The following is a 23,746-nucleotide window of genomic DNA, read 5'->3' as shown; positions in this document are numbered from 1 at the left end:
CACAGGTGTAGGTCTGTAGTTGAGTCCATGTGGTGCATTACCGCTTTTAATAGGAAGCTAATGAGAATCAGCCTGACTTGGACTTTCCTCCTGGACAACGACACTGACACGAAAGGAACTGGGGAGTGAACCCATAACGGGCTACTCTGTAATAAAAGGTTGCAATAGATAAATTTATGTTGTTGAACGCAAAACTGATAGCCTGATAGTCTAGCAGAGCCAAATCATACATGGGGTCCTTCCTGCGAAGCCCGTTTCGTCCCCTTATGTGAAGCTCTATAATATGCCTCGAAATATCATCACAGTAGGACAGGCAACCTGGCCTCGATCGCATGAACAGAGCATAGCGGTCGCTGATTGCAGTGTCACCACGTGCTCCTCAGTTCATGCTTCATTTTCTATGACACCAGTGTTTGTTATGTTTTCACTGACACCAGTGTTTATAATGTTTTCGCAGATGCAGCTTTTACCGAGAGCCTAAGCATTTGCTGCAGTAGTGCAGTAGTTGCTAGTTCACATTTTTACACCTAGTAGAGTGAGAGGTGACGAGAAAGATTACGGCAAATATATTTGTGAGTTCCTCATGGAGCCACATAAAGGAGGCTGCATATTTTAGGTTCACAAATGAAGTAAAAGACGTCCACCACATTGCACTATTGCCAACATTCCCCTTGAAAGCAAATGGCTTATAGGTCTAAAGTTTCTATGACATTGTCGTTAACGGCCGTTTGACAGCCGCCTGATGGTCACTTCTTTCGCAAGGACATTGGCGCGAATGCCCCAATATTCTTAGTAAGAATAAAGCAAATATGCTGTTTAATGTGCCCGATGCGTTCATAGTGTTCCACACTTTATTTATCTAATACACCAACAAAAAAAAGACGAATTGAGCAAAATAGAGTGAAGCAAGCTTCGCGTGCAATATAACCATTAATATGTGCTCCGTAGATGAAAGAAAGAAGTCAAACATATTTACCCTGGAACGAATAAAGTTACGAGCATGCACTTCCTGCGGTATTGCGGTTTGACACTAAAAACCCGCTTTACGTGGAGCCGTTTAGCACACTTCCTGCTATAAAACAAAACCCCGACGGAGGAAGCAGCTCTCTTTGATGGATGAACAGATTCCGCTTACACCTGACATATTCTGCTACGTCACATACTGCGCAAAACACTTGTGGAATAACCTATATGGATAAAGTATTTATGTCATTCTGTTATTTACGACGCAATTTTTGATGGTCAGGTGATCTCGCAGTGTGGCTGTGACGGGTAAATTAGGTGTGGATAGCCCGGTAACGCAATAAAACGAAGTACTGATAAAATGTTAATACTAGAATTCGGGCAAAGAACCCCACTGAATTGACACCGATGTTCTACCAGTCTTTCTAAACAGCATTTAACGTGGAGTAAACAAGATGCTTGCGAAGTACATTATTGAGACATCTTTCAGTCCCTGAGCACCAGCTGTTGTTTCAGTTAAAAATGAAGATTGATCGTTGCACATTTTTGTGGACAAAATTCACCTCAACACTATCACGAAGAAATTCGCTTACCCATTACGACAAATCAATGATGCTCCCGATTATCTGCATGCTGACGCTTCCTTCGCTTTTATCAACCTTCCATCTGGATATTGGCAGATTGCTGTGGACCCATTTCACCGACAGAAAACGGCTTTTGTAACTGCTGATAGGCTTTACAAGTTCAAACTGATGCCTTTCGTCCTGTGTAATGGCCCAGCCACATTTGAGCGAATAATGGACTCTGCTTCAAGGATTCAACTGATACACGTGCTTGTGTATTTATACGAGGTGATTGTGCTTTAATCTACGTTTCATATCCACCACGAATGCCTCTCTGCGATTCTTGCGTTCCACTTTGCCGGAATACAGCTCAGTTCATTGCAGTGCCGCCTTGGCCATCACCACACTACGACCCTTGGCTATATTGTACATGCTGCCCATGTCCAGCGAATATGATCGCAGCGTTTGAGGGCTCTTCTGTTATATTCGTGCGTGAGTGAATAATTTTGAAGTGATGGCGAAAGCACACGCAGACTTTCTTAAAAACGACGTTCGTTTTACATGGGCTCCCGCACAACCTTCGTCATTTTCTGAGTTACCCGCGCTCCTCACGATGCCTCCCATTTTGGCCCACTTTGAACCAGCAGCTCTAACCTAAGTCCGTATTGACGCGAGTGGGTATGGCATACGTGCTGTCTTGGGCCAACATCAACGTTGCCGCAATATTATTCAATCATTCAGCTTTTTGAACATAGTAGCGATATTAATAAGTGCAGAAACTGAGTGCCTCGCGAATGTGCGTGCCGCCGTCAAGTTGGTGAGGTGTGGCGCTGGCTAACACTCCCAGGTTTAGCTTAAGAAGATAAAACATAGAAACCCCAGAAAGTAGACGAGAATACCCCACTGCGGTAACTAAGCTGGCAGGAGCACCGCACGTGTAATGCGACGACCTGTGTTCTTGCCCGACCGGCGGCCTGTTGTTTCTTCAGCCACTTTCATTTCGGGTAATTTATAATTTTCTTATTTTTAACTATTAAAGACTGCCGTGAAGAAGAGTGCTCGACGCTGCAGCGTCCTACCTAATTTCCGTATGCTATACTTGGTGTCTTTGTTTATTGCCTTCTCATGATATGGGTGATCAAAATCCAGCCCTCGGTATTTTAGTCATCTCATTCTAACAAACGAAGCCTGTAGACCATCAGCAATGATGTTTTTAGGTAGCATGCGTGGGTTTATTAACCAGTTAGCTTCACCTAACTTATAAGGATGTACCAGAGATTGCAGGGGGGTGAAAATGCTGTCTGGAGACAGCTGTGAGGTTCCATAACCGTTCACGTACAAGTAGATTGAGATACAGTCCTCTTTCTGACCGCTCAGGAGTCACGCCGGCCCTTCCTGCGGATCGCGAACTGGGTATCTTCAGCAAGGTCAAATTTACCCAAAGAAATTAACGCATAAAGCAGGATACCTAAGAAATTAAATTCGCAGTTCCGCCCCAAAGGCTAAGCATCGATTGCGATAACAAATTATTACATAGCTGTACGAAATAGAGATAGAAATTTTTTCGGTCGTACAAGCTTCTAAACGCTCGCTTACTAACTAAATTAACAATGATCAAATATGTAAGCGTGGCTCAACGAGGACGTAGAATGAAACAGACAAACAGAGACAGCGCTGTATTTGTGTGACTGCTTCTATCAACGTCCTTTTTCAGTGGCGCTTACACATTCAATGATAGACCAAAACCAACTAGCTCATCAATGTGTTTTGGATCAATTAAGCAGCACGGTGGCAGGCGCGCACAGCTGAACATGAACACATGTCGCTGGACGACAGCGGAAACTTTATGTGCAAATGCTGGAGTCAGGGATCGCCGCAGCAGGCGCGAGCCAATTTATCTCTGGGAAACTGCCACTTGGACGCGAACGAAACGTAGAAAGCACAGCACATACAATGCTACCGGCACTACGCGCACTCTGCACACATTGCAGACCGCTTTGAAGATGAGGCCCGCGCGGGTGTGCACAATGGGCACGTCGCTTATCGCTCTCAAGACAAATTAACGACGGCAACGCGTCCCTATGGCGTTAGGGATTCGCGTGGCCAAAGCCGTAGAGGACGTCGACGTTCTCAACACTCTGCACAGAGCGCGCTCGAGGAGGACATCGAGGTACCCTAGCGACCGCTGGAGAAGAACGCCCCTCATCCCTCACCTGACCGCCCTGGCTCGCGCGCTCCAGAAGAGGGCAGGTGGCTGGGCGGTTTTCTTCGCTCGCGCACGCGAGATTGAACCTCGTTAGCCGACTCATGCTTACACGCTTTGACTGATACGGAACCTCACGGCGATGGCGACGGCAGTAATGCACCTGGAGGGTCCATATAATTGCTACCGCAATAAACAGCAGACGACGACAAGCTTTCAAACAAGACGCAACAATGAAATACCACGCATAAATGTTGATGTAAGTGTCCAAATGAGAAAAGTTGTTCGGACTTAAATTTTGAAATTTCACGTGCCTTTCCTGTGACAAATACAGCGTCACAGCACAGCATATTAATAAAATGTAAGAAAATTAAAGAAGAGTGCGCATCAGTGCGAAATGTTTTCAAAAGCGCCACTAGCAGGTGAGAACAAAGATATCCAGGAAAGGTGAAGCGTGGTGCATTTTGGCCAGGAAAGAAGAGGAAGAATCACGGTTTAGAAGGAAGAGGAGAGCAGTTTAGTTACGATGAAATGATGGAATACATCCTTCAGTATTAAGCTATGTGTCCTTAAGTTACGTTCATGAAAAACACTTGAAGCCTAGTATGATGGACCCGCTCACCTTAGTGGCTGCGAATGCAAAAACCTTAATCATAATGTCAAATCCACGTCCGCAACCAAGGCAGGGCCTTCTGTTACATTTTCAGATTTATTGTTCTCTGGGAGGATTAACAGGCGTTAGATGTTGGTGTTAGCGTGGCGCAGAAGTCAGAGGGGACCCAAGTTAAAGTCTTGGTGCACGGATCAGAAGTCCGAACCTGAGGTACGGGCTGCAGAGTGAGAATCACGAAATTGGCAGATAGATAGAAAGGCAGCAAGACTCCAAAATACGCCACATATAACTTAAGCCATATTTCCAGAGGGAGCAGGTTGAATTATATAAGTATCCGTTGCTCTCGCCCCTCAGGGTGGCGAAGGCTCAAAGGGCACGCCCACAGGGAGACATTCGAGAAGTGGGAAAGGGCATTAGTTTCAGCCAGAAAACGTTTGATGCATTGTGTAACAGCAACTTCAGCTGGAACAGACCTCAATCTCAACTAAATCATTACCAAAGAACTCGTCACGACGTTTTGATAGAACCAGGCGATTAGCAAGAGCGTAAAAGCAAGCAAGGAATTTTTGTCGGACAAGCGAAACGTATAAGAAGAATCTGCAGCGAAGACCACGATTATATCCACCACCTGAATGACCTTAAATCAACGCCTTGTAACCTTGTACACAGCGTTTCTTTACTCTCCATTCGACAGGCTACCACATTTTCCCTGGTTTCCGAATCCTCCCGCCTGGGTGGGAATCGAACGAGGGTCTCCGGTGTGTGAGACGGAGACGCTACCACTCAGCCACGAGTTCTTTTTTTTTTTCTTTATTACACGGAAAAGAAAACTGAAGGTGTATTACAAAGTGGACATAACTACACACTTAAAACTCAGGCAAGCACACACATGCATGCAAGAAGTACATCTAGTCTAGCGGAGGTTCCTGCGCAGCGTAGACACTTCTTACATAAGCAGCACTTTCGCGAAAGAAGGACTTTGTAGATCGCGGGCTTTCGGCATGGCGGTGACACAGTCTACTTCTCCATAGGCTATGTAAACCAAGTACTATGAACATGTCATAGGAAGGACCACCCGTAACCATAAACGGTAGAAACCTAATTGTATATAGAGTCATATCAATGTCCTTTTTAAGCGTCCGTTGGAGAATGTCCCAAAAGAATACAGCGCCCCTACAGTCTATGAAGCAGTGATCTATGGTTTCGGCACATGGACAGAGCCGACAGTTTGCTGACCACGGCACAAAGCAACCCCTCGAATTCAACCAAGTTTTAACAGGGAGTGTTTCCGAATGTAATTTAAAGAAAAATGTTTTTACTCCAGGAGGTACACACATTTTTCGGACGCGCTTAAGTACATCCTGATAAGGTCGGCTTAAATGAGGTGCACGATACAAAGGATCTGGGAAAATAGAGTCCACCAGTGCCGCAGAAATTGCTTTTCGACTCGCAGTGAACACGTACTCCTGGCTGAATCTAACTTTCAAGAAATGTGTCAACAACCTCCTTAAGAAAGCCCCAAGGAGACTGTGGGACATCTTTGGCATTTTATGACACTACTATATTAGGAATATATTGAACTAAACGGAGTTGCAACATTTCACGCAATAATGGATGGTCATTGTCTCGAAAGAAAAACAGGCAGGAAACAATTTGCCTGATGAAGAGGTGGACTAATGCTAGACCACCACGTTCAAGAGGGAGGAACAGATTGTCGCGCCGCATCGTTTCTCAACTGGAACTCCAAATAAATGTTGCAAATACGCGATGCAGTGCCTGAAGGCGAAGTCGTGAGCAGTGCAGTACTTGCAGCACATACATAAGACGGGAAGCTAAGAAAACGTTACACACTTCAGCACGAAAGAACATTGACAAATTCCGCCCTCGCCATGAATTCACTTTACGTTGAATTTTGCCAACTGCCCCCGACTAATGAGCGTTGCTATTTCTATACTTTGAGAGAGGCACACCTAAATAACGCAGATCTTCTTTCCATTGAATGCCTGCGTAATGTGATGGCATTGTGGCCCATAATTCAAACCAAAAACCTGAACTTTTTTCAAAGTTAAAGCTTGCACCAGAAGCCGCACAAAATTCTTCTGTAATTGCAAGAGCAGTCTTCACACTCTCTTTATTAGTACAAAAAAAGTCCAGGTCGTCTGCATACGCAAGAACCCGAACCTCATTAGTCAGTAATTGAAACCTTTGGAAATTTTGTTCTTTAACAATGCTCATACAAAGTGGTTCTAAATACAAGCAGAACAGAAGCGGTGACAAAGGGCATCCTTGTCGTACTGATGATGCAAGCCTAATAGAATCGGAGAGAGATCCATTCACTCTCAGCCTCGTTGAACCATTAGCATAACATATCCTGACACCTTCAAGGAGCAGGGAATTGATATTAATATGCTCTAGTACAGTAAACAGGAATGAGTGATTTACCCTGTCGAACGCCTTAGCGAGATCTAGCTGTACCATTGCCATCTGTCCAAACCCCTCAGCTAAACACTCTAGCACCGATATCGCGACATGAACGTTCGTCTGAATGGACCGGCCCCTGATGCCACATGCTTAATGATCACCGACCACAGATCTTATTGCAACTTGCAAACGGTTAGCTAATACCTTAGCAAACATTTTGTAATCAACATTGCATAAGGAGATAGGCCGATAATCGTCAACCTTTTGCAATTTAGTCTCATCATCGCTTTTGGCTATAAGGACGGTGTGTCCTTCGTACATTGTGGCGGTTAGGTACCCTACTTCCAAGGCCTCACGGTAAACCTGAAGTAATAATGGTGATAAGAGGGAACGAAAACACTGATAAAATTCGGCAGTAAGGCCATCGTGGCCGGGCGTCTTGGCCTGCGCTAACGGATCGATGTATGCAGTTACCTCATTAATATCAATGGTTTCATTTGTATAAATGTAATCATCCTGATTTAACTGGGGCAGCAACGATACATTTTTTGGCAGCATTTGTATCCAATGGCTTATGGTCTCGAAATAGGTCTTGATAATGCTCGAAAAACGCTTTAGTTATTAGAGTAGGCTCTTTAACAATAATTCCACCATACTCTATATCTAGTATTTGTTTCGACAGCGCGTGTCGGCGTTCGTCACCAAGGCCCCTACTGCAAGGCTGTTCTTCCATGAAACGCTGCTCTCGCGCACGCACTAGTGCACCTCTGTATTTTTCTGCGTTCAAAGTTGTAACTGTGCCTTGACCTTATAAATATCATCAATATATTGACCCGGATGTAGGCATTCAAGCTCATGCAATTCACTCAGAAGTTTATACAATGCTTTGTAATTATTCTTTTTTTCAAAGGCCAATATCGATGATTCCTCGATAGCTATCATTTTAACTTCCTGCTTGAATATTTCCCACACAGCAAAGAGTGGCAAGTCCTTGCGGCATGACACATGAGCTATAAGCTCAGTAACACGATTTAAGAAACACTCACGCGAAAGTAATTGGTTATTAAACTTCCACAGCTCCCAGCACATACGCCGACTTTGATACCGACGGCTGCCAAACGATGCTGAGACTAGGCAATGGTCACTAAAGAATATAGGGTGCACAGTGTAACCATAAATAAGAGGTACGGCGCTAAGTGAAACGTAAATTCGATCAAGCCTTGCATGCGAGGTGCCCTGGAAGTGCGTATATGCACATCCTGCCTTTTCATTTTCCCCAATGTCCACAAGCTGATAATCACACATCAGGCGTTGCAACACATCACTACTTTGATCATGTCTCAGCTTCAGTGACGTACGATCTTGCGCGTTACATACACAATTAAAGTCTCCAAAGAGGACCAATGCACGATCAGTACAGAAATGATGTTCTAGAGATAAGAAGAAACACTCGCGTTCACGTAACTTGTTCGGGGCATAAACACACACAAATCTAAAACTCATACCACTGATATCCATATCGCAACAGATTAGGCGCCCTGCCCTATCTGTAAACAAATGTGGCAAATCACATGGTAAATGTTTTCTAACAAATAACATACAGCCTGCGAAAACGCCGACTGCATGGCTGGCACAAACATTATAGTCAGGTAGGAATTGAGATAGAGCTACTTCTGTGTTTCCGTCGGATTCAATCTTTGTTTCTTGCATAGCAGCAATATCTAATTTTCTATTGCATAACAAATGAAGAAGCTGTACTTGCCGTCAGTTACTTCGTAAGCCACGGACATCTAAAGTGCCAAAATGGAAGGGAAGAGCGCCCGCCATGATTACCTATGTAGGTGCAGCGTCTAAACACTGCTCCAGAGGTGCACCACTCCCTTCTTGATGAGGTGATGCACTATGGACCTTCTGGTGCACGTTAACACAAGGGACATCTGCAGGAGTAGGCATTCCCCGGAGCGGTTTTGTCAACTTTGACACCTTGGCAACGCGAGCCTCTTTTCCCGAGGGCGATGGATTGTCAGATGGCGCTTGACGCTTCTTAGCGGCCTCGCACATCGATCCAGATTCCACTCATGGGGGGCGATCTTGAACTGGTGGCGATTCTGCCCATGACACAGTTGGTTCGTCGTCAGGCGCTTTAGTCTCATCCTCCCGCGCAGACTTCTGGCTGAGGCTAATGTCAGCCGATGACAGCTTAATCTGTTCTTGTTGATGCGTCTCAGGGAGTGTTTATCCAGTTGCATCCACAACTTCGCTCACCTCTATGAGATGATCGGTGATGGTATCATCCTCAGCTGGTCTATTTCCGCGAAGCTTGTCAGCGTAGGTTCCGACGCATGCATCTGCAGGGTGACCGTAGCGGTAACAGTTACTGCAGCGTGGTGTTCGACATTGTCGCCGGATATGGCCAACTCTGTTGCACCGGAGGCAAAGTGGTGGTCGGCCAAGTACCAAGATAAGGCACTGGTGGCCGTATATGTTCAACAGATGCGGCAGATTACAATGTGAACGCTACGTCTCGATTAGTCAGTCAGTTGCCAGCCCTCCATGCCGTCACACCGCCACATTTCTCTCGTGATGGACTGCACTGTGCCATATGGTTCTAGCGCTTCAACAATGCGTCTCTGTTCGAGGTGTGGGGGAAGCCAAAGAAGCTTCATCTTGATATTCTTGCATTCCGGGTCAATGTCAAGGCACTTGAGGCCCTTCACCAACAACTCGACTTTGTCGACAAGTTTCTGTTTCGCGATGCTATTAACACATGTCACCAACCACAAATGGCTCATCTGGTATTGTCCAGCGCCGAGTATGTCAGTTACATTTAGCACTGAAAGGAGAGCATCGCGAAAGTCTGGGGCGCGATACGGCCGCCCTGCCAGGTCAGCATGCAGGAAAACTGAATTGAGAACGGTGTTTCCAGTCGGTAGACGAGGAAGAACGACTTTATAATTACCGGAATCGGTAGATGACGGTGGGTGTGATCCTCGGCCAAGGGCCGATGCGCTGTTTCCAGCGGAGCTCATCCCAAACGTGGCCGTTCGAACAAGCCTCTTCTTCCTCAGCCACGAGTTCGATAGTTTAGTTCAAACCGGGACAAAAGCGCTTCTAATGAATGCGGTGTTGCCTTAGAAACGTGCCGTAGAAAGTTATACTGCGGTGTCTATCGGTAATTATGAGCATGCAAATTCCAGAACTCGTAGTTACTCGAGTAGCGAAGTACGTTTCCGCTACATTTCTTCTGCGCTCTGCGCACACGCAGAGCCGTCTTGCGGCAAACACAGAAGACCCCCTCCTCGCAATGTACGGTGCTGCCCCGACACGTGGCGCGCCACTCGCCCCATGATCACGTCCGCTTTCATGGCGCGTCGCGGCCCGGCTGTCCATGCCGATCACGAAGTTTGGCTCGCGTAGATCATTTTGAGTGGGTGGTGCGAACGGGGCGCAATAACGCTCTCGCGTTCCACTGTTGTAGGCGAAGCTTAAGCGTCGTCCAATTTTTTTTATATATATATGCCAAATTTTGTTCAAAATGAGCTATAAGTATTTAGTTTGCTGAGCTAGCCACAGCCGGAAAATCTTGCTTAAGCTTAGCATTTACAGTACGATTCCTGTGCGGTAAATATTCTTTGCATGAATAAGATATTTAGGATAATATGCACAGTGATACGTATGACAGTTTTACAGGATTAGTCAAACGTGTAACTTCTTAGACCTGGCACGTCAAGCAGAACTAAGCGGAACCTCGTGCAGTGCAGAAGATGCACTGAAAATGCGACAGCATTAGAAGACGCGTTGTCCAATTGTAAGTGTTTCGGAGTAATAAAATGTAGGGTGCCAATGGGACTGGAATGACAAAACAGGTAGAAAGAGGTAGAGATGAAATACGCGTTGGGATGAAGAGAGATGCCTGCTTAACAAGAGTTTCGCATTCGTAGCTGTATACTGAATGTAAGCAGAAATCGCAAGCAGAGGACAATTTTTCTCCATAGTTTAATAGGCATTAAACTCTCGACACTTTTTTGGCAAGCGGTCGGAGACCTGCTTGGTGTTCAGGGCCACATGCAATTATTGGCGAAGGTGTTGCCTTGCGTGAATATTCTGTGCAGAATCTTGTCTAGCGTCAGATGTCATCTAAACCGACAGATGCCATCTTTCGAAATTGCTCGGACATAGGAAAAGAGCTCCATCCAGCGACGTAGGCAGTGCTGCATGGTTCGGCTCTGTGAAGTTGATCGAACAACAATCAATTCGGCCTAATATGCTCCAGTACTCACCATGGGCGTTGGGCCTCTTTTCTTTGTGTTTTGGCCAACAATTCTTTTCGGGGCTACCATGGATGGAAAGAAACAATAAAAAAAGAATTGCGAAGTCAATGAAGCAAAGCTTGCTCCCGGGTCAGGTTTGTTGGCTGAATTTGTGGGATACTACGTGGCAGGCAGAGCTGCGGCAGGTACAGCACAGACACCTGTAACGTTACAGTGATCGCCATACTTAACGCAAACACGTGCAGTTTAGAACACTTTCTCTTCCCTTGTGAAAGGTGCCAGAAACTTCTGGGGGGGGGGGGGGGGGGGGGGAGCGAGGCTGGAAAGGAAGTAATGCCGGAAAAACGGTAACAATGAAAAATAATATGTGAGACGAAACAGCCATGTCCATGAAATAAAGTCACGAAAACGTCATGAATGGGTACGCATATATTATTAGACAGAATAATTGTAGTCAGATTATTCTTTTATTTATCACCTGAACTGCTGGGTCGGATTGTCTGGCACCATCAAAGGCTTCCTTCCCTCAGACAATGGCGACCCCTGCGTGTCCTTTAGAAAAAGGGGTGGACTAGTATTTGCATGATTTATTAAAATAAAACACTAATTTTCTTAACGTCGTCGCATCGCGTTTACGCCGCGCTAACGTATGAATTCATGTGGTCACATTTATAATGGATAACCAATAATAACCGATCAAAAGTCCTTATGATTGGTGTGTTTTTACATTCAACACGAATTTCTGCCTTAGTCGTCAAAGTGGTGTGCTTCAAAATTGGAAATTCGATAACAACGCGACCACCCGCCTTGTGCTGTTGGTGCGTGTGAAAGTGCCTGGGTGAGGCGAGGATGGTGGCTGCATCCAACACTCTCTCGAATTTCTTAAGGCCTTTCCACACCCTCCTTTTTCCGCGAAAAACGTCACGCCAAGTCCCCGACTCCATAGTCGCTCTCGGAGTGGTTGCACGGGCAAGTCCGCACCTGATCGCGAACTCTTGCACAGCACTAATTTAGGTCATAGCATTCGATTCACACGGACCGTGAACCAAGCTGCTGCTATTCACTTCAATACTTTTAATTTCGCGTATGATTTATTCGGTATTTGTGTATCCATGCGTTGTTCATGTTGAGGCGTTTGCGCTTTGGCGTACAATGGGACGTCCAGCCCGAACTGCCTGTCTATATGCCTAGTGCATCACAACCACTGCTGACGTCTGAAGCTTCGGCCAAGTTGTGTTCCGAACTGCTGCGGAAATTATGGCAATGACTGAAAACAGAGCGTTTATTCGTTGCTTATCGATGGCACGCGGAAGTAACGTGGTTGCGAGCAATTCCACTGGATAATTGCACTGCCGCAATGGCGGTGGCATTGGGGTGAAGTACCCGCCTGTAGTTTTGACTCATAGCTTCCTTAACTGTTAACTGGCGGCATTGTTAAAAGTAGGGTTGATGGTCTCATTTCCTGAGCCTAAAGTCCGAAAACAAGTAAATGCGTATGTATGTTTTGTATTGCTATATTGGTGGTTTTTTATATTTGCCATATCGAGTTGGAAATTTTTGTTATTACAACAATTGCTAATATGTCTCATCTCATATGTCAGTGGAAATTCCAAGCGATATTTGACAGGTGGAGAACGAAATGAGTTTTCTGAGTCACGAAAACTACGCTTTTAGTGAACTAGGGTTGTTGTCCTAATTTGATGTCACCAAGCACTATCATCTAAAATTATATGAAGAGGTCGTTCTACTTAGTAACATTTGTTTGTGGAACAATTTCTTGTTTTTATGTCTATTTCTACACCAAATGTCACATGTACTTTAGCATGTTTATGTTCGCATTTTAGGACCCAACATAAGCATTCCACAGTTCTGTACAATGACCCGTATTTCTGGCAGAAACATATAAAACGTGGGGATTGAAACAGCCGGACTGAGAATATTTTTCAACATTCTAGACTCAACGGAAGATCTGGTAAGTGTCTATCAGATTCGTTCTTGTCAGAAAAGAAATTCGTTTCCCTGGAAACACATATCGCGTGCACGTACACGTTGAATACATGACTGCAAGCCACTACAGTGATAGATATAAACCAAATAAGCTTTTCGTATATCTTGACACATGATAACCATCGTCGGGGAGCACTTACTGGTCCTTTACGTGCAGTATTGTGATGTTTCATAAACAGCGCTTGAGGTCTTTGTGTTTTCAGTCTTCCCCAATAAAGCCAGAATCTTAAAACTTCCGCTCGATGTTACGTTACGACATTCAAGAAAAGTAAGATCACAAGCCTAGGATTGAACGAGAGAATGTATTACTAATACGTACTGCCACATTACAACAAGCAAAGTGTACTCCATATTTGCTGAATAATCGCTGTGAAAGGTGTTTCACAATCACCAATTTCTGCTGGTAAATCACAGAAAAATATTTGTGTGCGCAAGGAAAGCAAAATTTTAATAATTACACTTGGCAAAGGATCTGCGGGGATGAAAGTCAATACCCAAAATACTATGACAGCGTCTATGATGCTAAAGAACGTTAGCGAAACTGCAGCAGTAGGCTGGTAAGGAAGACAAAGGCATTCATGAGCTTATTTCGGCCGGCAACCATACAGTCACGGGCCGAATGAGTATATGTAATAGGCATTAAAATTCGCCACATATCGCATTTCATCATTTGCGCTCCATTTTCTCTTGCGAATTGTACGACATAATTAGCTTAAAAACGGGATACGTGTGCTTTCAAATAACGTGATTACATCATTATTTCACCAGAGCCGCTGTTTCTTTCTGCATCAAGGCGTAGCAGTGTATTGGAATTTCTGGTTGCAATGGCAGGACGCATCGCAGCATTTCTTCTCATGTGTGCCGTGTTAGCCTACGGTAAGTCCAATCTGAGCGGCATTTCCAATCGGAAGACCGTGGCCGGATATTATGACTTTACCTCCGCGCTTAAGGGACGTTTCTCTGTTTGGTTCGCATGCTGCTATATTATGTCATAAGATATAGAAGCATTATTGTTGGAAAACATGCGCACCGTAGAAGTAAATGAAATTTTCAGTAATATTAAAAAAAGATAGTAGAATAAAAAAGGCATGGAATCCTGCAATATCGCCTATGTAAAAAAAATCGCAATTTATTTTGAAACATCTTCGGCTCATTTTCCGGCTTATCTCTGACTGTGACAACTTGACATAAGTGTAGCAACAGAAACTGATTCGAACGACTTTAGAGATTTGAAATGAGGTACTATGCACAGGCAAAAATAGAATTAGTAGAGACACCTTCAAGAAAGAAACATAATGTTGCTTTAAATTGCCGTGCCAAGTATATAAGGCGTGGTTACGAACGCACTTACGAAGTCAGTGCGTGAGTTTCAAATTATAACATATTATTTTTACAGGATATTAGTGTTTTACGAATGTCGTACCAATAGAAGCGCTCTCATCCCAGTGGCTCAAATTTAAAAGTACAATTCTTCGTTTGAATCTAATCGTTGCAATTTCCATTTTGTGAACGCAGTATTCCCCATAAAAATCAATTCCTCTCATTCGTATAATTGTCAATTATCTCCGTAGGCATCATGGCCATTGCAGCCAATCAAGATGCTACATCACGAGGAAGTTCAGTGCCGGCGAGTGCTGCCAATGAGGATGCAAGAATCGGAACAGCTGCGATCCAAAGCTTGGCGGGTGGAGGCCTCGGCTGAAACTCACGTGATTGGCTGCACCAAGAGAGCAGCGCCTGAAAACCGACTTTTGTCGCGTGCTCGCTTTATTCTTTAGCGAGAGCATTTTTCACTGCTCGAATGGAATAAATGCCGCAACACTGCGCAGTGACTTTTTTTGTTTCTATTTAATAGATAACGCTGTCTAAATTTACGCACCAGCATTAAGTGTGTTGTTTGTCCATCACGTTTATTACTCTTGAATTTACACAATAATGCGAAACATAACATTTTGCCAGCTAACACTCATTCAGCCAGAAAACTTTATTACTAACATAACGATTTGCGTCCGGTGAGCTAGTGGGCTGGGACAGCCGCCGAGGTTACGGCCAAGCGTTCGTGCCTCTGGGCGGCTTCCTTGGCCCGCTGGACTGCCCAGAGTTGGTCTTCCAGGTTCGAGCTGAGCAACGCGGCTTGGCATGGCGTGCGGAGGCTCTCGATGGAGGCTGCGCTCGCAATGTCCTGTATGAGGTCCTGGCATTCCCATAGCATGTGTTGTCATATCCAGCTTTTCAGGACACAAAGGGTTAGTTCGTGTGAGTGCCACCACGTGGCGTACTGATCTTAAACATTTCGAACTTCCCGCGGTGACGCGTGATGACGTCAACAAACGGAAAATAACATAATTAAAAGCTATCCCTGCGCATTGAACATTGCCACAATGCTCGTCCCGCCGGCGTTATAAGTGTTCTTGATAAAGCGTAGCCGCTCATCGCCTGGAAATGACTTATCCTGAGAGCGTCTAGTCGCGACGAGCGATGATGAATTCTGGCTGCTGCGCACTATGTCGCGGGATCGAATCCTGGCCACGGCGGCCGCATTTCGATGGAGGCGAAATACGAAAACACCCGTGTACTTAGATATATAGGTTCACGTTAAAGAACCCCAGGTGGTCACAATTTCCGAAGTCCTGCACTACGGCGTGCCTCATAATCAGAAAGTGGTTTTGGCACGTAAAACCACATAATTTAATTTTTTTAATGGTCAATTCTGGGCTTTTGATACGGTTTTCTTTTCTTTTCTTTCTTTTTCTTTTTGATGCAACGGAGTAAACAAGCTAGGCTAACCATCAAAAGTACTCCGTGGCACCCTTTCTTCAGTCGGCACACATTGTTAACATCCGAACATCGCACAGCGTCTACGAGAGACGCCTTTTGATTTTGACCTATCGATTTCGTTAAGGTGCCCCCAAAAATTTCGCTAGCGACTTTGCTATCTACACTCACGGGCTACCGCCACAGCTGCAAATCGGGATGTGCTCAAGTATTAAGACATATACATGGATATGTTGGTTTTGCACCTTGACGCAAAAGTCACGACACAAGATTTGAGCAAACTGTTTCTGTGTCGTCGTCTGTAAGCATGCAATGGCCGAAGCTGCTCGCAATATTACGTCACATTTACTGGCCATCAGGCCAGGTACACCCTTGGCTATGATGTATACAGTAGTTGCAGTTAGTTTTCAAGGTAGTCTCGTATTACGATTATCCACGGGAATAATTTAGACCACTTGGGGTTCTTTAACATGCGCCTAACCCTAAGTACACGGGTGTTTTCGCATTTCACACCCGTTGAAATACGGCTGCCGTGGCTGGGATTCGATCCCGAGACCTCGTGATTAGCAGCCAAATCCAATGTTGGCAGTTCGAGGAAGGTGACAGTCGGCACGTGAGACTATTTGTTCCCATCCTCACTGCACGAGAATCCGTACCAGCCGTCGAAGAATAACACCGTAGAATGCCCTGTGTTTGATGTGATGGAGTCCGCGTCCAATATTTCAGACCCGAATCCCCCTGTAACTGACGACGAGGCATCTTGCTTATAAGTGCAGTCGCCTGACAGTTGTCGGGCGCTGGTGTCGTCCACAGGACCTGCTTGAACTCTTTTCAACACTTGCCGACATTCTCGCCTTATTTCGCACCATTGCGTTTCAGCTGAACTGCTTCAACCGCCAATTTATTTGTGCCAAAATTTGGCCACCGTGTCAACGTTATGGTTTCTTATTTTTAAGTCATCTTTTTTATTTAGACTAATGCTGTCCTGAAATTTCCAGCGGTTTCACCTTTCCCAAAATGCCCGCATTTTTGTCGGCCTCTGTTCATATTTTGGAGGATTTTTAATAAACGTTGAAACCATCGGATGGCCCCCTCATCACGCTGCTCAAAAAGTCATTTTATTTCCCTGAGGTCTTGCGCAACCTTATGCCTTCTTGCCGTGCATCAACCTCCGCGTTTCCCTGTCACTTGTATTCCATTTCGACGACTACAATCCCGGGGAAGTTGGCAACGATATAATGTCCATGGCATTAAAGCCGTTTAAATCAATTCTACCCTGGAGACGACAACCGCTTTTGCTCGCTGTGGATGCAAATGTTGCATTAATGAGCGCCATTCTTAAGCATATAAATTGATAGTCTAAAAAATTTTGCGGATCTCACGTATGTGCGAATTGATGTAAACGAAGTCTTCTGTGTTTTTTGTTGTCAATGTCGTACGTAACCTCCACAGAGTTGTCAGGCACTCTCCTTTGAAGTGCTGTCAATGTTTGCCTGATTACGCCTGCCATCGTGATGCAAATAAATGTAACTTCAACTCATTTGCTCAGAAATAAACACGGAATGAAACGCTAACGTCATCCTGAACAAGATCATCAAGCGCCGTAGTGCTCGATCTTATGATGCCGCTATTGGCAGGGTATTTTCGTGTTTTTTTTTTCGGGGGGGCGGGGGGGGGGGGGGGGCGGTGCGATGTGCTCTTGTAAAGTAGAAACGTCCCTCAGACGTCTCTAATGTGCTCGTTTTTATTCTCAAGCATCCAATGAAAACAGTCATCGCTGCAACTCAAGATGTCCTGGTGGCAGGCCACCATGGCGTGTCGCGCAAGTAAGACCACGCTGATTCAGTTGGGTTGGAATAAACTATTTTATGCGTCATAATTCGCCACATTCATTTTTCAAACTATGCCAGAGTTCGAAAAGGCCGGCCAACTCACTAGGTCCCTTTCCTCTGTTTACTTCCCCAAAGTGCGCATCTATCGCTGTGGTTACCAAATATGCCAAGCGGTATACTATTACTCAAGCCTTTCTGGCGACATGAGCAACTGAAGTCGCGGCTTTCTTCAGCCGGCGTCGACGTTGAATATGACTATCCTCAACTACATTTTCATTTTGCGTTAGCTTATTTTAGGTTTAAGATTAGGTTTAGATTAGATTTAGGTTCGATTTAGGTTTAATTTTACCCGCCGTGGTTGCTCAGTGGCTATGCTGTTAGGCTGCTGAGCACGAGGTCGCGGGATCGAATCCCGGCCATGGCGGCCGCATTTCAATGGGGGCGAAATGCGAAAACACCCGTGTACTTAGATTTAGGTGCACGTTAAAGAACCCCAGGTCGTCGAAATTTCCGGAGTCCTCCACTACGGTGTGCCTCGTAATCAGAAAGTAGTTTTGGCACGTAAAACCCCATAATTAAAAAAAAGGTTTAATTTTATTTTTCCTTGCAGTACCGCAAGCACAGGGAGCGCCGCGCCGTACACCGCGGTCACGTACTCTAGCCGCCCTCCTTTTCCTCTAACAATATGGCCGCAGGTGGCTTCACGCGTCCCCATAGGCGGCGAATTGGACTGTCAATCCAGAAGCTTAAATATATAACCTCTTTGCATAGAAACGACAGCATGATTGCTAATATATTATTGGCTTGGATATCTTTGGCATGAGGTACAAAACGGCACCCTGTCTTCTAAAACGTTCTCATGTTTGCGTTCGAGTCTCTGTCTTGAAGGGACGCGCACCGTAACATGCTGCCATGGTGCTTGTGTTAAGCGTATGTAAGGCGAGAAACGCTGTTCTAAAATGTCTGTTATCTAACTTGTGCAGCAAACCCACGTTTATAGTATTCCCGCAATAGCAAAAGTCCCGAGTATAGCAAGCGTAACCGCAAGAGTCAAGTTATAGTCGTAGCTTGAAGCGACAGGGCAGTTGTAATTAACAGACCCTGCCAGTAAGGACTGAGTGGTGAGGCATGGCTGATGAATAAGTAATTGCCAAGATTGGTTTTCAGTAAACTTTTGTTACCAAGAACGGCGGGTGCTTGTACTACCGCAAAGGACGGACGCTGGGCGGTGACTCCAATCATTTACTCGCCACATCACACATCTACACTGGAATTCAACTGGTTTCACCAACTCTCGCTTATATTCTCTCGGCCCTAAGCTGCGACTTCGCCTGCCACCCGGGCTCCAGCTTTTCCTCTCTTGGTCCCCCGCTTCTTTCCCAATGTGCCGAGACATGCTTTCACTGATGCTTGCTGCTTTTTTTTTCTCAATAAACGAAGACATTCATTCATTCATTCATTCTTAAGCTGCTGCAGAAAATAGCGTGTCTTCATCTCCATAACTACCCTGTCTCTCACCTGGACTCTCCCATCGCAAAACAATGTTGCTGTGTTGCAAATGGCTTGGCGTCACATATACACTGTTCTAGGAATGGCCAGAGCGCGGCGTGCAATTTTCGGTGGGTGTCGAGACAGTACATAAAGCGCCTTCTCTGCCACATCCACACTTAGGGTTCTGCTCCGTGAGCTACTATTAGCCTCTAGCACGCAGTAGGAAATGAAAAGAAACCTATCTTGGTTGGTCGAGGGCAGCTCATTTCGGGTTCGTGATTCGTCGATTTAAAATATATATTGCTTATCTAAGCCTACATGACAGCGATATAGGCGATGTGAGTTACGGTGGCTCGTTGGTTTGGACTAACGACGCTCTTCATGTAGCACTTTCGTCTTACGCCTGTTTTCAAACGGGAATGAAAGGCAGGAGGGTAACACGCCTTCCTGAAATGAAACATTCGGAATAACTCTGTATTTCACGGTTGGACATATGTCAAGGGCCCCGGATATGAACCACCTTCAAGTAGGTATCAGCTTGCAAAGGGGAACTCAGATGAAACGTTGTCAAGCGGATAGGCTTTTAATTATCATAAAGATATCTTTATTGAAATTCCTTAACATGGGGTGAATGTCGACTAATAAGCATTTAAATTTTCTGTGTTATGAAAAGCTCATGTTAATAGGAGGTTGCTGTCTTTTACAGCCTTCTAAATTAAACACGGAGTTATGAATAACGAATGGTTGCTGTAAATGTGTAAACGCAGACACCAAGAAGAGTCCTAGTCAATTTCCCAGTATTCACTCAATGAAGATGGAGAACGTCTATACCCTCACCCGTTGTAGTGGTGTGAATAACAAAACACTTCCAAAAGAGTGAGTCACGAATATAACATATAATAAAAGGTAAGCTTGCGCTGGAAAACACTCAAAGTACAACGATGGCTGCGCACATAGTAGTGCTTCCTCTGAATCTGATCTACGGATCAAGACATCGGTTTATCAGATTGGAATGCCCGTACATTGCAGCGCAATCTCGGGTCCTCAAATGTGATGGAGAATGTGCGCCAGTATTCGCTTCACGCGCGCAATCTGATAAGATAACGCTCTTTCGATATTGAATCCGTGACAACATGCTGGATATTAGAAACACATGCGTCTTGAGAAACGATGCGTCTTGAGCTAACCTATAACTTTGGAACAGTGACGAAAGGCTAAAAAAAGCTCCCCCCCCCCCCCCCCCCAGAAAAAACAAGAGAATACAGTTGCTTTTAATATTAGCTGAAACATAGTGCTCGTGGTAAAAAGGGCCCCCAAGGACTGCACAGCGGCGCCGACATGCGGAAAATTCAAGAGCTAAACACTTTCCAATTACTGGTATTTGTCAAACCAGCATTTCGTGGTTCAATGTAGCCCTGCGGTCCAGGGGCCAGTTCCACCATGAGTACTGTATCGGAGATCATATTTCATGTCAGCATTATTTGTCACAAAATCACAGCATTTTTTCTTTAGTTCTTAACATTAGACAGCCGAAATACTTGGAGCGAAACCGCCATCCTAATACTTCAGTACTTTTCGTTCTAACGTAAATGTCCGCACTGATCCATATGTTACAAAGTTACAATGCTTTCCCCAAGGCAGCTGTTTTTATTCCTGATGATGGTACGAAACCGAGCTTGATGCCACCAGCGCTCAGAAATCTAAACAGGATCGTGGAAAATGTACTCGCACATCCTGTGTGATGTACCGTAGCGCTGAGAACAGTCCATTGTAAAGGCAGAAGTGCATGGTTGGGGACATGTGCTTAAGAGGAAGCTTTAGCTCGCATGCTCCTATCTAAATACATCTAAAAGCAGAATTCCTTTTTCTCGGCAACCACTGTGCTAAATTTGACAATGTCTGTTGCATTTAAAAGAAAGACCTAATATCTAGTGACTGGTGGTTTCAAATCTTTATTGTCGCAAAGTTTTTATTAAAAATTGGCAAATATCAAGAATTTTCAGAAAACGAGGCCATCAATTTACAACTCCGTAACTCAGCAATGAAACATGATATCACAATTCTGTGAATTGCATCTAATAGTAGATCTACAGGGGACAAAACTGATATGTTACGCATGAATCTAAAAAAAAATCAATAATATGGAAATACAGATCTTGCAGAACCCTCATACACAACGTAACAAATTCGCGTAAGATATAAATTGACATAGAGAACTTGTCCGCTTTGAATGATCCAATGGATGCTGTTTCCAGAACCTCGATATCTGTTCTTGATGCAGAGCTATTATTTTATAAAGTTCATGCGACTATTACTTTCAAAATTTCGAAATTTAAAATTCTTTTCACAAGATTCAGACCGTAAATCAAAATTCCGCTTCCAACCGTCGCTAGAATTGAACTTACTCTCTCGAATGCAACAAATTTCATTATAATTGGTATAGGGGTCATCTCAGAAAAACGTCCTTGCGTTTTACATGTATATGAGTAGGCCGTGTCGAAGTTGGGCCCGAGCTAAAGCTTCCTCTTAAGCTCCTGAAGTTGATTTGCGCCAAGATAACCTGTCGATACTTTCATACTTACTTTATAAGAAGCCTACCGCACCACCAACATGCCGGCTGCTTCCAACTGCACCAAACAAAACTATTAAACCAATACAAGCAATGGTGACATCATTTTATCATGCGAGTGTTCAGATTTGTAACCTTTGGATGCGGAGTAAGTTGAGAAATTGTGTGCATAATAAACAAAGCTACGTTACATTTTCAGTAATTGATCTTACATTGCTAAAGAAAATGGGCAGCTTGGAGCCCGTCCTCGAGATTATGCAGCCAAGCGAACAAATGTCCATTAAACATGCTTCTGTAAGAGGCATGCGAATAAAAATTTTCTATGTAAACGCTCTTGGAAGGCGTAACTGACGCAGAAAAAGAACTTATGTAAAGTCACAGAACAGCACTTCAAGACGGAACACAAAGGAGGAACCACAAACAAACTGTGCTAACAACTTGAAGCGCTGTTCTTTCCGTGATAATGAAGCAACTAGCCCGTCTTACTTGCAAACATGTAAAGTCAACCTGACCGCACCTAGCCTTTTGTGATGCTGTCATCAATAGTAGGGCCCCCTGAGCATGTTCTTTGTTGAGCATGTTCTTTCGATTTTTATTCTCACTGTTGTTTCGAAGGCAAGCAGTTTAAATTCTTATTGTCAATATAGCAGCGAACGTGTGCCGCCGAAAGCTTGCTTGGTCGCAGAAGCGATGCATGACGCAATGATCGTGCAGATATAGCGTGTCGCTGGCATCAAGACAATGCGCTGCTACCGAGGAAAGGAAGATAAGAAAAGTGAACAGCTTGGTAGCTGCTCGCGGAGCCTTGCGGGTGGTGACGCTGCCATCGTGACGAAATCTGGGGCGGCGGTATTGACGGCTGAGGTATTTATTTTCTTTCTTTCTTTTTTTTATATAGCGAAGCCGTTAAGAGGAAGTTCTAACTCGTGCCCAACCTCCGCGCGACCTATTCAAATAGATGTAAAACGCCGAAACGCTTTTCTCAGATAGCTCCTGGACCGATTTTACTGAAATTTGATGGATTCTAGAGAGAAAGGTAAATGCTAGTGACTTTTGGATGCGGACTTTCCATTTAGGGCCTAAATGTTGTTAGAAAAATTTTAGAGATTCGAAAGTGCAACAAAGATAGAAGCGCGAATTTTACAAATTAATAGCTCCGCATCAAGAATAGGTGTCACGGTTCTGTAAACGGCATCCATTAGATCGTTCAAAGCGGACAAATTCGGTATGTCGATTTATATCTTACGTGAATTTGTTACGTTGTGTGCAGGGGTTCTGCAAAAGCTGTATTTACATATAACTAATTTTCTTTTGAGAATAATCTGTAATATATTAATTTTGTCCGCTTTATATGTGCTGTAAGATGCAATCCACAGAATTGCGATATCATTTTTCATTGCCGAAATACGGAGTTGTAAACTTGATGATTCCGTTTTCCCAAAATTTGCGATATTTGCCAATTTTCAATAAACAAATGATGACCTAAATCAGAAATTCAAAACCAACTGTCACTAGATTTTACGTTTTTCTTTAAGTTGCTACAAACCTTGTCAAATGTGGTGCAGTTGTTGCCGAGGAAAACGAATTCTCCTTTTACATATATTTAGTTAAAATCGCCCGAGCTAAAGCTTCCTCTTAAGGGCTACTTTTTCCACTATCGTTTCCGCGTGCAGAACAAAATCCCGAAGATAGTACAATGCCGGACTGACCCGCGGCGGCGGTGAAGCCGGCGTTAAGCACTCCTCATACGTGGCCCGATCCCGAAGATGGTGCAAAACCAAGCCGACCCGCGGCAGAGGTGAAGCAGGCGTTAAGCGCTCCCTATACGTGGGCCGATCCGGAAGATAGTGAAATACCGACCTGACACGACCCGCGGCGGAGGTGAAGCAGGTGTTAAGAGCTCCCCATACGTGGGCCGACCCGCAAGATAGTGAAATACCGACCCGACCCAACCCGCGGGGGTTGTGAAACAGGCGTTAACACTCCCCATACCTGGACCGATCCCACAGATGGTGCAAAGCCGACCCGACCCGCGGCG

General features: G+C 44.7%; 1 protein-coding gene and 1 long non-coding RNA gene across 9 annotated transcripts in view; one reads left to right on the top strand and one right to left on the bottom strand.

The window, feature by feature from the left end:
* Positions 1-14,865, top strand: part of LOC129384533 (uncharacterized) — a 123,910-nt gene extending 109,045 nt beyond the window's left edge. For all 8 annotated transcript variants that reach the window (XR_011890620.1, XR_011890612.1, XR_011890619.1 and 5 more), the window contains 3 exons: positions 12,879-13,006; positions 13,810-13,917; positions 14,613-14,865. This is a non-coding gene — a long non-coding RNA (uncharacterized lncRNA). The remainder of the gene's footprint in view (positions 1-12,878; positions 13,007-13,809; positions 13,918-14,612) is intronic.
* On the bottom strand, positions 8,999-9,792 carry LOC126548633 (uncharacterized). The gene is given in 2 exon segments (XM_050196880.3): positions 8,999-9,270; positions 9,273-9,792. Coding segments are annotated over 2 exon segments (792 nt in total).
* Positions 14,866-23,746: the final 8,881 nt, after the last annotated feature.

This window comes from Dermacentor andersoni, chromosome 1, assembly GCF_023375885.2.
Source record: "Dermacentor andersoni chromosome 1, qqDerAnde1_hic_scaffold, whole genome shotgun sequence".
NCBI classification, from domain to species: Eukaryota; Metazoa; Arthropoda; class Arachnida; order Ixodida; family Ixodidae; genus Dermacentor; species Dermacentor andersoni.
This window is presented reverse-complemented; position numbering and strand designations above follow the sequence as displayed.